Source organism: Zosterops lateralis (genome assembly GCF_965231275.1).
Source record: "Zosterops lateralis genome assembly, chromosome: 3".
Lineage (NCBI taxonomy): Eukaryota > Metazoa > Chordata > Aves > Passeriformes > Zosteropidae > Zosterops > Zosterops lateralis.
The window spans coordinates 55,069,603-55,084,805 of record NC_139764.1 but is presented as its reverse complement, the minus strand read 5'-3'; the positions used below and the strand labels follow the sequence as shown (position 1 = coordinate 55,084,805).

General features: G+C 41.1%; 1 protein-coding gene across 15 annotated transcripts in view; it reads right to left on the bottom strand.

The window, feature by feature from the left end:
* The window catches only part of SYNE1 (spectrin repeat containing nuclear envelope protein 1), a 280,640-nt gene extending 274,978 nt beyond the window's left edge, over window positions 1–5,662 (bottom strand). For all 15 annotated transcript variants that reach the window (XM_083856114.1, XM_083856125.1, XM_083856128.1 and 12 more), the window contains exon 1: window positions 5,553–5,662. In XM_083856114.1, the coding sequence (XP_083712240.1) occupies window positions 5,553–5,616 (64 nt within the window). In that variant the 5' untranslated portion in view covers window positions 5,617–5,662. The remainder of the gene's footprint in view (window positions 1–5,552) is intronic.
* Between the last annotated feature and the right edge of the window lie 9,541 nt (window positions 5,663–15,203).

Here is a 15,203-nt window from a genome sequence, read left to right as displayed (position 1 = left end):
TGCTTGTTAAGTAACGTGGGCTGCAGTGTCATTCAGATTTCCAGTTCAGCATTTAGATTTACTTGACCTTCAGATCATAGCGTTCATACCAGTCAATAGAGTCAAAAGTGTTTATTGTCCCTTGTCCTTGACCAGGACATCCCTTAACACACTTCCAGTGAGTAATGAATGGCCTTAGATACAAGATTTTCTCGCCCAATAGACTAATATTTTACACTGGCATTTTCTGTAATTCAAGAGAAATCCAAGACAGATGCAGGAATCAAACTGGGACATTCTAGATAATGAAAGACTGCAAGGAAAAGGCATCAGCACAACTACGTGGAACCAGTATACACAAGCAAACTGGATAGAAGGAAACCTTGACCAGAGCAGTGTTTGTAACGTGGGGATAAAACTCAATTGTGCAAAGATGTGCAGCATGCCCTACCTGATCAAGCACACCTTTTCAGTTTTGCTGACATTTACAAACGTGATCTTGCACTTTGGTTTTGCCAGCTATAAAATGGAGAGACGCTGCCTTTTTCCCAGGAGCTCACTTGGCCTCTACAAACCAATTCTCAGCCAGTTCAGGTCTAAGGTAAGAAGAAGAAAAGTACTGGTGAAAATGAAGTTTGGAATGTGCGTGCAGTGAAGCAAGGTATTTTCAGCAGCAGGTATCTTTTTAATCACCCTAGCTTAATGTTAAACCGTGGCTCTTGGCACCGCTGACTTAGAGAGAAAAGCAAAGGAAAACACCAACAAAGGTACACATTAACAAAGAGCCTATCAGCTAAACAGAAGAAAAATGTACTGTTTAGTTAATGGCTGCTGGTATGGAAAAGAAATTCTAGGCTGTAAAAGGAAGGAAAAAAGAGCCAAAACTTTAGGGGAAGAGGACAGGGGAAAGGAAGGAAAGACAATCCAGGAGAAAACTAAACCCACAACATTCTGTGAATAGTGCTGATGTAAGGAAGGCATAAAACTACAGAAGACATTAGCCAGTTGTAGGTTATTTTACATAAAATAAGGACTGGAGTTGAAGCTAATTTGACCTGCCTGTATGACCTGGGTTGTAGTGTAGGATGTATTTATTCTATCACCATCTTCACGAACTGTTAAACCAAGTGAGGCAGTGTTCTAGTGTTCTCAAGCCCCCTGCCTTTGGGCTGTCTTCTGCTAATGGCCCATCAACGCCTGGCCCATGACTCACAGGTAACTCCCTCCAGGGGTTATCTCTGTTTAATGGGCCATCAAGGACCCACTTCACACTCATCATCCCATTGTGAGATGCTCCACCCAGAGGGAGGAGCCAAGCATTCTCACCTGGATATAAGCTGGGATTTGGGACAGTACAAACAGCCCTTACATACTGGATTCCTAGAGGACCAGAGCTACCAGACCTTTCTACAGGATCACTGCTTCAGGAAGAGCACCTCATCTGGACTGCTTCCACCACCCTGCTCAGGCTGTATTCTGACTCTGTCAGTAGTCCTTTGTGTTATTGCATTTATTTTATTTTATTTTTACCTTTTTACCTTTCTTCTTATTAAATTGCATTTCTGACTTGGAGCCTCTCACTCGTTTTGCTTCAAACCATGGCACTGTATTGAAGCCTTTCTGGAGTGTATGAGTGTTGTCACACTCACACAGTAGAATGATGTCTCCTTTCCAGCATGATTAGCCTTCATGCATGACTATGTTGCTTGGTTTACCACCTTAGCTTTTCCTACATCATGAAGTGTCTCTACAGTGAGTTTACAAACCCCAAAATACCCACAGTCTAAGTTTAAAAGCCTAATAAGAACAGTGGTGCAATCCAGAAGAAATGAAAGATTGAAAAGCATTTTTAACGCTTCCCTATCATTTGTAGAGGGTTTTTTAGGACAACAAGGTCATTGTTTTGAAACCATATATTGTTTAAATTGTATTTTGTACACTCTACAGCTGGTTTTACTGCATGGACTTAAAATGGATAACAGTCTCAAAATATCAGTTATATGACAGCAAACTAATTTGGGTGGCATATATGTTTAGATTGTAGTGCAGACTGAATTTTTGGTGATCCACTACAGAAAAGGAAAAAAGTGTCCTGCTTGACTAAATGGACCACCCAATAATGAACACAGTAATGCTCACAAAACTCTTCATGCAGCACAGACTACTAAATGAGAAATTGAAAGGGAAAAAAAAAAACACAGAGGGATGGAAAAGTGGGAATTAGAAAAGCCTGCTGTAATAGTATACTACAGTGACTGTTCAACATCACCTTACAAGCCCGTAAGAACAAGTCAGCATAACAGAGCAACAGGGTCCTGAGTATTGGGACAAATGAGACATTTCTTTTTTTCCAGTTTGTGTTTTTTTGTTCAGAACAGCATGAGCATGACTGCAGTTTGCCTGTAACAGTGCATTATTAACAGAAAAGATTGCATTTCATGATGGCAGAGATTGCAAATTCGTAAGAGATTTACTAGCTTGTCTTCCAGAACTTCTTGCTTTGATATTTGCAGCTATCAAAGATGCTTTAAGAATCTTTTGTGTATAGTTACAATGTGAATGAACTTGCATTTCCTGTAGGCTAAGGAGTAGTGCATTTGTGCCAACTGGCTTTAACTCCCAGAATAATTCAGAAGTCCAGGAATGTAACTCATATTCATGGTGTACACCAGTTCTGCTCAGGTTTTATGGGTACTTTTATAATGTGAACAACTAGGAAGCGTAAGGTACTGTACAAAACCTAAAACTAGCAAGTTTGTCTTGGCTGTTTGTTCCAGGTGAATTTCTGAGCCAGTGATACACAATGCTATTCAAAAACTCAGTACATGTACAGAGTGTATTGTGAGTGCCATAATTACCAAATGGAAGTGACTGGAAATATTTATATTAAAAAGCACAAACAAATAAATAAATAAATAGATAGATAGATAGATAGATAGATAAAAACCCCAACTATCATAGAATCGAATTTATTGCTCTCTGACAGATTTTAGGAGAGCACATATAGTTGTGTTCATTAAAAGTGTGTACAGCAGATATTTCAAAACTGGTGTTGATAATCCCAGTGAAAAGTGGCATTTTTCTGGTATTTCCTACTCTCTCCCACCACAAATACTCACTGGTAACCCATAAGGCAAATAGGAGAACAATATCATATTGTGGAGGAAGGAGCACAGCTTGATTTACCTCTCAGTGCTGATGAATTTCCAGCACTGACATCTTGCAGCACTATCTAAACAGCATCACACAAGAAGAACTCTCCTGCCTCAGCTTACAGCTGGGTACAAAACCAGGTGTTGTAAAACACAACTGCTGCTCCATGCTGACTGAGGGTCCCCCAAACCAGTGCCATTCCTGTTAAACCTTGAATGCTATCAATTCCACTCTCACCTTGGGCTGTGTATCCGACTCTGCACTGATTCTGGGCTGCCACACAAACACGCCAAGAAATATCTCTGTGCTCCCATGCCCATCTACTCCTATTTCAGCTGACTATAATTTCTGAAAGGTAGAGCAACCTCAATACACAAGGGCTTAGGTAGTCGCAGTGCAGACTGCCTGCTCATCCATAATGCAGAACTACAGACTAAAAAAAGATTTAGGCTCCAAGCACTCTAGCTTTGGCACAGGTGATTTATTGAAATAGTGCATCTGCAGCAAAACTCAGATCTCATCAATACCAAGCTGAGCTGATTTCATCTGAGAAGAATATAATCCAGTTACAGATATGGCTTGAAATTAACATGCAATGCCAAATTTCCATTAAGTTCCTAAGTTTTCTTTTAAAATGTCTTCACTTCAGAATTCATGTAACTATTTTTGTTTAATTTCCAAAAATAAAATAATATAAAAACATTATAGCAGACTGAACTATGTATCAGATTTCAGCAGAGCCAAACACATTAAAATGAAGAAAAAGTGTAAAAGACTTGAAATTAAAATAAGCAGAACAGCCATTTTGTCAGCAACATCTTTACAGGTGTTTAGAAAATTAGCCTGATCCCCACACTCTGTAAATACCTTCTGTAGCATCCTCCTTATACATTACTTCAGAGTACCTGGATGATCCTCCCCGAGCACAGTTTAGCTCCTTGATGCTTTCCTTTGCAGTATGTCTCCATAACCTTTGAGTATCTCTGCCATTTCTCTCATGCATTTCTTCATATTCTTCAAAGGTCTCATAGTTTCATAATTATTTAATTTCCTGCTTCAAGTATCTCAGTTTTGGTTTTTTTCCTGGAATACCTACTAAGAGCATGAGTTCATACAAATCCTGTGATACACACACACTGTCCTAAGACCCCTGCCTACTCTATGGGCAAGCCTGCTTCCCTGTGCCCTCACACAGTCTCAATCAAATCTACCTGGAGTGTTTTAGTCTAATGCTTAAACCATAAATCCTCTGAGCATGAAATATTCCCTCCTATCTCCTACGTTTGCTGACAGTTTGAACAGCCATTGTCCAACATTGTGGCCTAAGAATCAGCAGACATAAAAACAGAATGGGAACATATAGTAAATGTACAAAAGGCTGAAGAAGATCAAGCAGAACCATGCTGAAATTGATGAAGTGCTGTAACAGGTCTAAATAGGACTGACTCTTCCATTTATCTACTGAGGCTACATGGGAATAATTCATACCAGCAGTAGCTGCTGCCTGGGAAGCAAAGTTCAGCTCTCCTGAACTGAAAAACAATAAATGGAAGGAAAACCCATGAGCAGATGAAGTTTCCAGATTTAGAGGATGCAGAAGGGGGTATCAAAGGTCCTGTGCATATAAGCTTTTGTTGAAGTCAGCGTAAACTAGCCTGTAGAGGAAAGAAGGCCAGGGCTTATGATCAAGTTGAAAAGTAAATAGGAGTGAAATCTACAGCAGCACTGACAATTTGTTTCTAGTCAATATCATTATTTGAATAAAAAAAAAATTCCAAATGAAGCTTTTAGCAGCAGCAGTTAGGCGTATAACTTCTAAGAAAACACAATAAATTTATTTATTAATGCAATATTATGGGAACATAAAACCATAATGAATACTCAAAGAATATTGCAAAGACATCCTGTGATGTGTTATCTAAAAGGTCATCAACTTGAGGACTAATAATAAGCTCACTGAGCCGTGAATTCTTCAATGCTTAACAATATAATAAAGCACTGTTCTCATTGCTAAACTGATAAATATTAGTTCATCAGTATAAAAGATCTACCGGTTGACTTTTTAGTTAAGAAAAGGATGAATATAATTTCTACTTTCTTTTCTATGAGAAAACTGATACACACATCATGTAACCTGGGAAAAACAGAAGCAAAATCAAAGTCTCATAACTTTCAATTCATTGTACTGTCTCATGGAGCCATGCTCATGTCAACTGCTTTGAAGCATCACTGTTAATGCTATGCCAAAGGACTCAAATAATCACAGACCTTTAGATACACCAGAAGTACTTTCCAGTAGATAAGTTTAGAAAAGTTACTAAACTTCAGAAATATTGTTCTGACTGTTCATTACAGTAGAAAATAGGAGCTTCCATTTATAAGGGCGTGGCAGAGAGCAGCAGCCCTAGTCAGTCACTTACCTTGAAGCCGTTGCATGACATTGGCAATGTCTCTAGATCTTGCCGCTAGTCGGGATGAAGCCATGATCTCTGAGTGAGCCCACTTCCCCTAACAGAATTCTCCCTCCAAGCTGTGGAGCTCAGTGAGACGAGGACCTTGGATGGCTTCCTTTTAGCATCCAACCCTCAGCCGTGGCAGAGCATCCCTGGGGCAGTCAGACACCTCCAGTCCAATGCTGGCACCCATGGGGCCAGGGCAAAGCAACGGGAAACAACCTCAGTGCCTGAGAAAGAAAATATCAAAGTTTAGAGAAAACTTTTACTAGCCTCTAAAAACTAAAGAGTCTGAGTCTTAACAGCTATCTTAATAGGTATAGATAGGGTTTGTGTTTTGCCTATAGTGTACGCCCAGCCAGAGAAATAATTAATGCTGAAAGCTTGCTTGGCAAGCATCAAGCAGAACGAAGCTGCAAAAACAAATCATTAAACACAACTGGCGATGCACCAGACATCAATGCTTTCCTGAGGATGCTTGTGGATATTGTTTTAGAAATAATAATAATGTTATATTTATTAAAAGTAATACTGTAATACTTTTAACATAGATCTATTAAGCTTAAAAGAAAAACAAAACCACTTGTAAAAATCCAAACTGTACAACTCTCATTTTACTTCACCACAGTAGGAAGGAGCATGCAACAGAAATTCATTAGTCAGGATAACTCCTAACTTCACTTGACAATGTGGTGTACTCCGAAATATTGAGATTAATATACTTCATTATTAAATAAAGTTGTATTTATATTCTTTTTTAGTGTATAACAATGTTATATTTTGTGTCGTTTAACATCAAAAGCTGTGAAACAGAACTGCTACATGAACACTGCTACACTTCTGCATCTATAATAAAAATCTATGTGACTATAAATTTGGTCTAAAAATAATCTAATCAGATTCTTCAGATAATGCTATCAATAACATCTTATCTTCTGAGGAACCTGTTTGTATGCATGCAGCGATTTCCCTGCTAAGAAATAACTGAGTTTATAGACACCAAGAATAATTGGATTCATACCATACACTCCGGGTGCATCCCAAATTCAAGATGATATGCAGCTGATCTATATCACAAATATGAGAGGGTTTATTGGTGCTGTGCACTTTCCTCTTCTCCTGGCCCCAAGGTCTGTCAGAGAACAGAGTCCTCCATTATCACACAGACAAGCCTTTAGGCTGCACAGCTCCAGGCACGATGAACTGTCCCAAAGGAGCTGTGTCAACATGTAAGGGCAGCCAGAGGAAATGATATTTCAACATTTCCTTTCCTAACCTTTCAAACTTGCCTGACCCAAGATACATCCTGCTTTCCCTCTTACTGCTGTTTTCTATTGTATGTTTACCTTGTATTTTGGATATCTAAATTCTGCTCAGGTCAGCAGGCCCAAGCTGGCTTTAAATTAGTGGAGCTGAGGGAAGCACACTTCTGATGGGCCACACTGCAGAACAGGTTGTAAAGTCCACCCATGTCTTTGGGCTGTTCTCTGCATGCCACGGCCACTGTGGTACGAATACCTACTCCAGACACACTGCTGCTATTTTTACATAGGTCTACACTTTACATGACACCTGAATGCTCATATCCCCACTCTCTTTCCATGTGTCTGCTCTCTCCTTTAAGGGCCTCCTCCCCTTCATAGCTGTTCCTACCTTCCAGGCTTTGCCCCACACCCTTCTTGGGGTGCACAGGGACTCAGCCCATCAGTCACCACTTCCCAAGCATGGAGAGGCACGCTGGCAGGAACCTCACGCTTGTGTCAACCAGGCATGAGAAGGTGCCACACAAAACCTCTCAGCCACAGCACTGGCTGAGGCTGATGGTCCCCTGGTGTTGCTAAATCCCTGCAGAGAGCATCAACAGCAACATACCAAATAGCACCTGACTGGCTGGATGGGGAGCAGGAGGAGGATTTCTGTTGCTTGTGCTCACATATGACAGCTTGGTGAACTTTGCTTCCTCTGCAATATTTAAATGAAACATCAGCTTTCCTAACTTCATCCAAACCAGAAGTATTAGTAACACAGTGAGTTACATGTAGCCTTGTGTCTGCAGCAGTGGCGCTGCTAACATTTTGAGCAGCACTGTAAGCTGGGTACAGCCACTTTAGTACCAAGCTGCTAGTGTAATTTATGGGCAGGGATAAGGGGTATTAAAAATGCTTCATCTGATTGGGCTTTTGGCTAACAGCAGCAACAATATCAGAACACCAGTTCACTCATACTGTGACAGAGCTGGCACAAATCAGCTGTACATGAGAAGATTTAGAGGAGCTGTGGAACATGCTGATCCAAGTTCAAGTTAAAAGCGTCTGGGAAAGCGTTATGAAGATGTATGTTCAATACACTCATACAGCAGGCTGAGTCACTGTGCAGCGATAAATGGCAGACTTGCAATTAATAATTTATTTAGCTGATATTAAATTATATGTTGCAGAAGAAGAATGTGTGTTTCTAAATATGGCTCCTCATTCAAAAGCTCCTTTGCAAGCAGTGGGAATTAACTCATTTAAAGGTGACACTGAGTTAGTACAGGTAGGAAAGAAAGATTCTCATGTGCCCAGTCACCTCCACAGGCAGAAAACCACAGCTCAGAGCACAGCAAAACACCACCAGAGTAGATGAAATAAAGCTTCATTCACGCTTCTCATCTCTCCTTAGGCAACACCTAAGTTCCACAGAACAAAAAATCCTATGTGGACAATCAAGTATTCAATGTAATGTAGAACAGGAATTTTTCATGGCTTTTACAAATACTTAAAGCCATCAACAAAGTATTGTTTTTTCCTGCTGAAAGATTAAAATTTTCAAAATTTTAAGCATTAAAATCTTAATTATTTGCACAGTTGCTACACAAAATAATTTTTAATAAATGGAATGACTTTTAAATTTGTGTGTCAGACACAAAGATGTGTATTCAAATTAATATGTTTTCAAAATACATAGGTTTTAAAAAAGTACATAGCTTAAATCTCACAAGCCTTAGCCTGAAATAAACCTGAAGCTAACCCTGAATGTGAGCTATTCCCTGTTTAGCATTCAACAAGTGATTGTTCAATATTATAAACTATTCTTTTTTTTTTTTTTTTTTTTTGGCCTGAACATACACGGAATCAACACACTAGAGTGAAACAAGGTTTGCATATAAATTAGGCAAATCTTTTATTACATTTGCCATTTATCTGGATTTAATGGATAAAGTTACACTGACACAATTTTCTTATATTAATATCCCAGTACCCTGGGTTTAGATACAAAGAGGAAACATGAACTTCTCCCATATAAGAGCCATTAGGCCTTATTAAATTGCAGTTTACAATTCTCTGGATTATTTTTGTTCCTCTCTTCAAATGCCAGGAAATTGAGATGTCTGTTCTATGGAAGAGGTAAGAAAAACACTGCATTGTGGGTTAACTTTTCTGGGTCCCCTGTTCAATCCTCTTTTTCTCATTGTGCTCAGGAGCACTTGGAATTGAAAAAAATATTTTCCTTTTATTGGTAAAACTAGAATACCACTGGCAAGACCAGATTGCAATTTATCTTTTAGTTCTTAAAGTTTACAAAACATACTTTATAAAATGTATTTGTTAGTTCTTAAAGTTTACAAAACATATTAAAGGAAATCAGACCTGCCTGTCAACAGTGTGGTTCCAGAAAAACAAAGAGATACATGCGAGGTGCAGACAACATAAACAATGTGCAACAAGGGCAGAAGATTAACCTGACCAAGAAGAGGTAAACAATTTTCTGACTGTACTTCATGTTGCCACAAATTGCAGATTCTTCATGATCCCACCAGTGGTTCCTTCCAATCTTAACCATTCTGTGATTCCCAGTACACCAGGTTGATGCCATATACAGCAGCCAGGTGAAGAAGCTACTGATGTGAAAGTATGTTGTACCTGAAAATACAGTTTCAGACTTCTATAAACTCCCATTATAGTACATGAATAGATAAAGAAACTCCAGCTAAACAAGGATAAACACAAATAACAAACAAAGATACTGAGAAGAGCAAGAAATAGACAGGGGCAGGCAGTGAAAGGACTGTTTCTAATCTGAGACATTTCAAAAAGAGATATTTGAGAGGACAATAAACAGAGCAATAAATTCAAGGAAGTCCTGCAGCTAGAAGACATTTACAGATAAAATGTTACTCAGATACAAAAAATATAGTGGTGTAACTAAATTAACTATAGCACATGAACTGAACAGAATCTCAGGAACAATTGAAATAGGGTCAAGTGCTAGGGTGCCATTATATATTAACAAAGAGGCAGACTTCCTTGGTAAGCAAGAGTTATACAGAACTGATCAAGGAAAAAAAATCTAGGAAAATAATTTCCAAGCATAGTTTACTGCTGTAGAGCACTACAGCAAAGAAATCCACTTTGATCCACAGATTCTGTTCCTGAAACATGGGAGGTCTTGGAAATGCTGCCAGGTTGATAGACACTACTTGAACAGATGCAATTCCATGAGAGAGCAGTGAGCCTTCTGCCAGTCAGGAATAAATGACTCATAGAAAGATAGGAACCAGAATTTTCTGGAGGTTATAACTGCGCTAATAAACAGCAAATAGTCAGAAAACCAGCTGGTTTAGGTTGTTTGTTAGTGGGGAAAAAAATGCTAATCAATAGCTCCAACTAAGAAAGTGATTGGCATTGTCCAAAATATTTCAAGAATATTCCAAAGCATGTAAGCAGGTCAGGGAAAGATCTCAAAACACAGTGCTTAAAAAATAAATGAAAGGGAAATCGGTGGACAAGTCAATTAGACTGAAAAGCACAGTGCCTCCCCTGTGAAGCAGGCTGGGGTTTTCTTTAGATCCAAAGTTTAGTAGTTTTACACCTGTTCAGAACAGAATGAAACTGCTCCAGATGTAACTGGAAAAGCCATCACTCAGAAATAAGTGGGCAGAAACAAAGCATGAGAAGTGAAGAGCGCTGCCATAATGTGTGCTGAATACAGGGATGAAGAGAGACCTGCTGAAAGACCACCTGAGAATTAAAGACAGCAATCAAATGTTTTTTATCCAGATAAGTGAAAAGAAAACAGAAAATAAGATCAAGGAGAGATTAATTTGCCTCAATTAGTATTATGCTGATTTTTCCACTGAACACATTTCTAATAGACAGAGGCATGACAAAAAATGGAAGCAGCACCCTCTTAAATAAACTCAAAGTTAAAAGTGGAAAAACTCAATAAAATTCATTGCAAGATATTGATAACTGGTATATTACAAATTGAGAATCTATTGTAAATTTATTTGGATAAATCTGTCATGTTGCACTTGATGCCTGCTGGATATATAAAATTCAGAGCTAGGATGAAGAAGTGGGGTAGAGTGATCCAACATAGTTCTTATATTTTCCTCAGAAAAAACACAGTATCTCCTCACTGATCTTCCAAAATCCAGGCCAACAGAGGAGTCCCTTTGGTAATTTTTTATGACAGTTGAACTGCAAGTCTGCAGTTGTTCATTTAAACCCAATGCAGCAGAAGTCGGTGGATACTGGAACTCTCCCAAAGGCAATGGGACATAACTGTGCACCACATAAGATAATGGAAAATGCAATTTTGGCTCTGAAAGGTGTTTTTGATGGTTGAATACCAACATTGTTACTCTGTGCTTCCTTTCTCTACTGACAAAAACCACATTGAAACAGGAACACTGAAACACAATATTCTTTCTCACTCACCATCCAATCTCACACTGACTTAATGTGCAGTAACTACCCAGAAGTATAAAATTTGTTTTTCTTGGGGACTGTGGGGCAGCAGAGAGAGAGATTTAGATCCTTTCTGGAACCTGCAATTATTTTGGTTCATCTAGGTATCCTTAAGCATACTTTGGAGTTGAATAGAATTTTTTATTTTACAGTAGCTTGAAGGTCTTGCAACAGCAATTAGTAATTTGAAAGTTCAAGGAAATTTGCACATCTGACATTTAAATCTGTGGCATATATGGCACACAATCTTCTAGGTTTTACCTACCATTGTACTCCAGTATTTAAACATTATTTGTAGGATCCTAGTCATGCGCATACCTACGCATGTATTTACATTTCAGCAAGTGAGCATTTTATTAACTACTTTCTATTAGTTTTTTGGTAAGATGGACAAAAATTCAGGGTGTGATTCTTGTCTTGAAAGCTGTAATTCCATATGAACAAAGAATGCAAACTGTTCTAGCAGAAAATAAAAGGCAGCAACTTGATTTTTTTAGGAAAATTGGCAGATCACACATTTTTAGATACATGCAAAGAAAGGTCATTCAGACTTACCAATACAAAAAGTTAAAGACAGCGTAAACTACGGTTTAGTAATCTTGCTATTGAAATCGTGCAGGAATATATTACAGTCCTACAGCTGCTGGTAATAGCAGGAGACAGGGATCAGTGGCTCATTACCTTCTACAAACACAGAATATAATCCTTGCCTAAAAGAGTTTACTATCTGCGCAGACAAAGACAGGGTGAGATTAAGATCAGAGGTCACAATACACAAGCAAATAGGACAGAGTGAAGCTCACATCTGAAGTGTAGGCTGGTTAATGGCAGAAGAATTGTTCTGATTTTTCTGGTTTAACACTGATGACACCTAGGAGTTCTGTGGCATAATATGACCTATAGCACATGACTATTGCAGAGCTACATCTGTGGGAGAAAAAAAAAAAAAAAAAAAAAAAAAAAAAGACCACTAAAATAGAAAACATTGAAGCATCTCAGGAAAGGGTGGGTCAAACCGAGTTTGAGATAAGCAAGTAAGCGTCAGTTCTTTGGTATTCCTGCACATCTCCCAAGCAAGAAACTTTGCTTAAGTATAACTTATAAGCAACTGGCAGACAACTGTCATACGAATGCAACCCCTCTGGTTTTCCCTTTAAATTAATTGTGTCTTTGGGTGAAACAGAGCCAAAAGTCCATTCACTTCAGATGACCTCACCTTTATGACCTCTAAGGAGACAAGATTCTAAAGGTTTGTCACTAGCTATGGTAATGAGCAAGTATAAAAACAATCATGTGGGATGTATGTACTTTCTCAATAACTACTGCCACTAGTTGGTAAGAAAAAAATAACTGAACCACAACTGACTTCTTTTAACATAGCATAACCGAGGTGGGTTAATGCAGTGTCTTGTCTGAAGGGTGAATGTGTGTGAATTCCTATTGGGATCAGAAGTCTGTCGACCCCCAGTAATCACCCTCACTGTGCCAGCCTTCAAAGGTTCATGCCTTGTTCAGTGCCTCATCCAGGAAATCCTCTTCATTGCCAGGAACTCTTACTCTCTCCTCAAATTTAAATACTAACAGAGTGCTGTTCTTTCCCTATGTGGCTCTGCTCCCACTGATCCAGTATCAAAGTTAGTTTTTCTGAGCAGTGTGCTCGCTGACAGGCTGTGTAACTCTGCATGGCTCCAGTGAAGTTCTTAAGGTCCCAAAAATACATCATTGAGAACTCTCATATTTAATAAAGTAATGGTGTATGAAATCATATAGTCATTACAAGATTCTTGTGTCTGTATTAATTACAGCAGTCCAAATCACTGCTGAAACTTATTACAATAGCTTAGAGTAAAAATAGAATAAATCTTTTAAAAATCTCAAATGTATTCAGATTCACCTGTAAAATACATAAACACTGGTATTTTATACTCAGCAACATGGAATTTCTGTTGACATACATTATTTCTGATAGTAATATTAAACAAACAAACCAAAGCAGACACTATGAACATAAATTAAAGGAACAGGTGGGAATGTAGGGATTATTCCTTCTACATTCAGATCTAACAGGATTTGCAAAGATGAGAATTTCATCATTCCAACACGCAGCACCACGCTCATTCTGGAGAGCTCCTTTCTCAGGGCAAAGCATCAGTGCTTTAAGGAATGTGTGAAACATTCCAAAACACAATGCCTGACTCTCACCAGAAAAGAATTAACTCCAAAATTCTAACGCTGTACCTCAGAAAACAGTTTTTTTCATGTCCTTCAGCATTCAACAAACATTTAGTATAACAAACAAAAAAGCCTTTCTGTTTACCAGTTAAAATTACACAGCACCCTGACTTCTATCCAGTGGCAACATGGTAACAGAGTCCATCAGTACTGACAGCCTGGGATGTGTTTAATGTGGAAGTGCACGCAAGAATCACAGAAATGACGATCAGGGATGACGGAGAGCAGGCAGTCCATCACTAGTACTACTAGAGGAAAGCGCGTGCCTGTAAGGAACCGTTCAACAGGCTCGGCACTAGCAGAGCTCTGGCAGGCAGCCAGAAACACCACACACTATTCCCCTACAAGCCACGCAGGTATAAATCCCTCACAGCCAGACGCACTGGAGTTCCCCTCGCCATCACACGGATGATTTACCTAACTATTTCCTCATCAAATTCCAGTATCTGGTCTCTCGTAGCAGGTTACTAATATTCCTTACAAGCACTTTTCCACAGCATAAATATGGTTGTCAGATTCCTAGTAACAACCCTGTCGGTGAGTATTTTAGCAGGTCTTACCTCCGGGGAGTTACCACAACAGGCAGGGAACATATGGGCTCTATGCGCCTCTGTCGTGGTGCACTTGTCCTTTCTGCACCATCACTGCGTGCAGCCAACCCAGGCTAAAACTGCCTTCCCGGGAGCGCCCGTCAATAGTCACATTTCCTTTGGTTAACTACGTTTCGGCCTGCAGCAGTGTGTGACTGAGCATAAAACTGCCTATCTCTGCACCACACACGCACGTCCACTTCGGGAGAACCCCCACAGCCCTCCTCCGGCTCTGTCCGCTCCCAAAGGGCAAAGCCTCACACCCATCCCGGGGCACGGCCAAACTCCGCAACCGCGGCACGACTTTGGGATCCATCTCAAAACACTTCTGCGTAGGGGGGGCAGGAGGAGGCTGGTGGGAAGGCTGCCCCGTGGGACCCCCTTCTTCCCGGCCGCGCTCCGGCCACTGGCGGTGGCCGAACACCCCCCGCCCCAGCCCCCGCTGCTGTCCCTACCTCTGCCCGCCGCACCGCGCTGCTCCGCGCCTCGGCGCGCCCGGCGCAGCTGCCTGGTTACCCAGCACAACACGCCGCGCCGCCCCGCCCCGCCGGCCCGCGGCGAGGAAGCAGGTGCGGGGGTGGGGAGAGGGCGGGAGCGCGGATGCGTGTGCGGGATGCGTGTGCGGGATGCGTGTGCCGGGATGCGTGTGCGGGGATGCGTGTGCGGGGTGCGTGTGCTGGATGCGTGTGCGGGATGCGTGTGCCGGGGATGCGTGTGCGGGATGCGTGTGCGGGGATGCGTGTGTAGGATGCGTGTGCTGGGTCCGTGTGCGGGATGCGTGTGCGGGATGCGTGTGCGGGATGCGTGTGCGGGATGCGTGTGCCGGATGCGTGTGCGGGGATGCGTGTGTAGGATGCGTGTGCTGGGTCCGTGTGCGGGATGCGTGTGCACGATGCGTGTGCGGGATGCGTGTGCCGGGATGCGTGTGCCGTACCCTGCCGCGGCCGGCGGCGGGTGCAGCCCGTGGCCCGGTGCCCGCTGTCCTTGCGCGCAGGGCGGGGGGGCCGCGCCCCGCCCCGCCGCGGCTGCAGCAGCAGCAGCAAAGCCGGGGCAGCTTGTCCGGG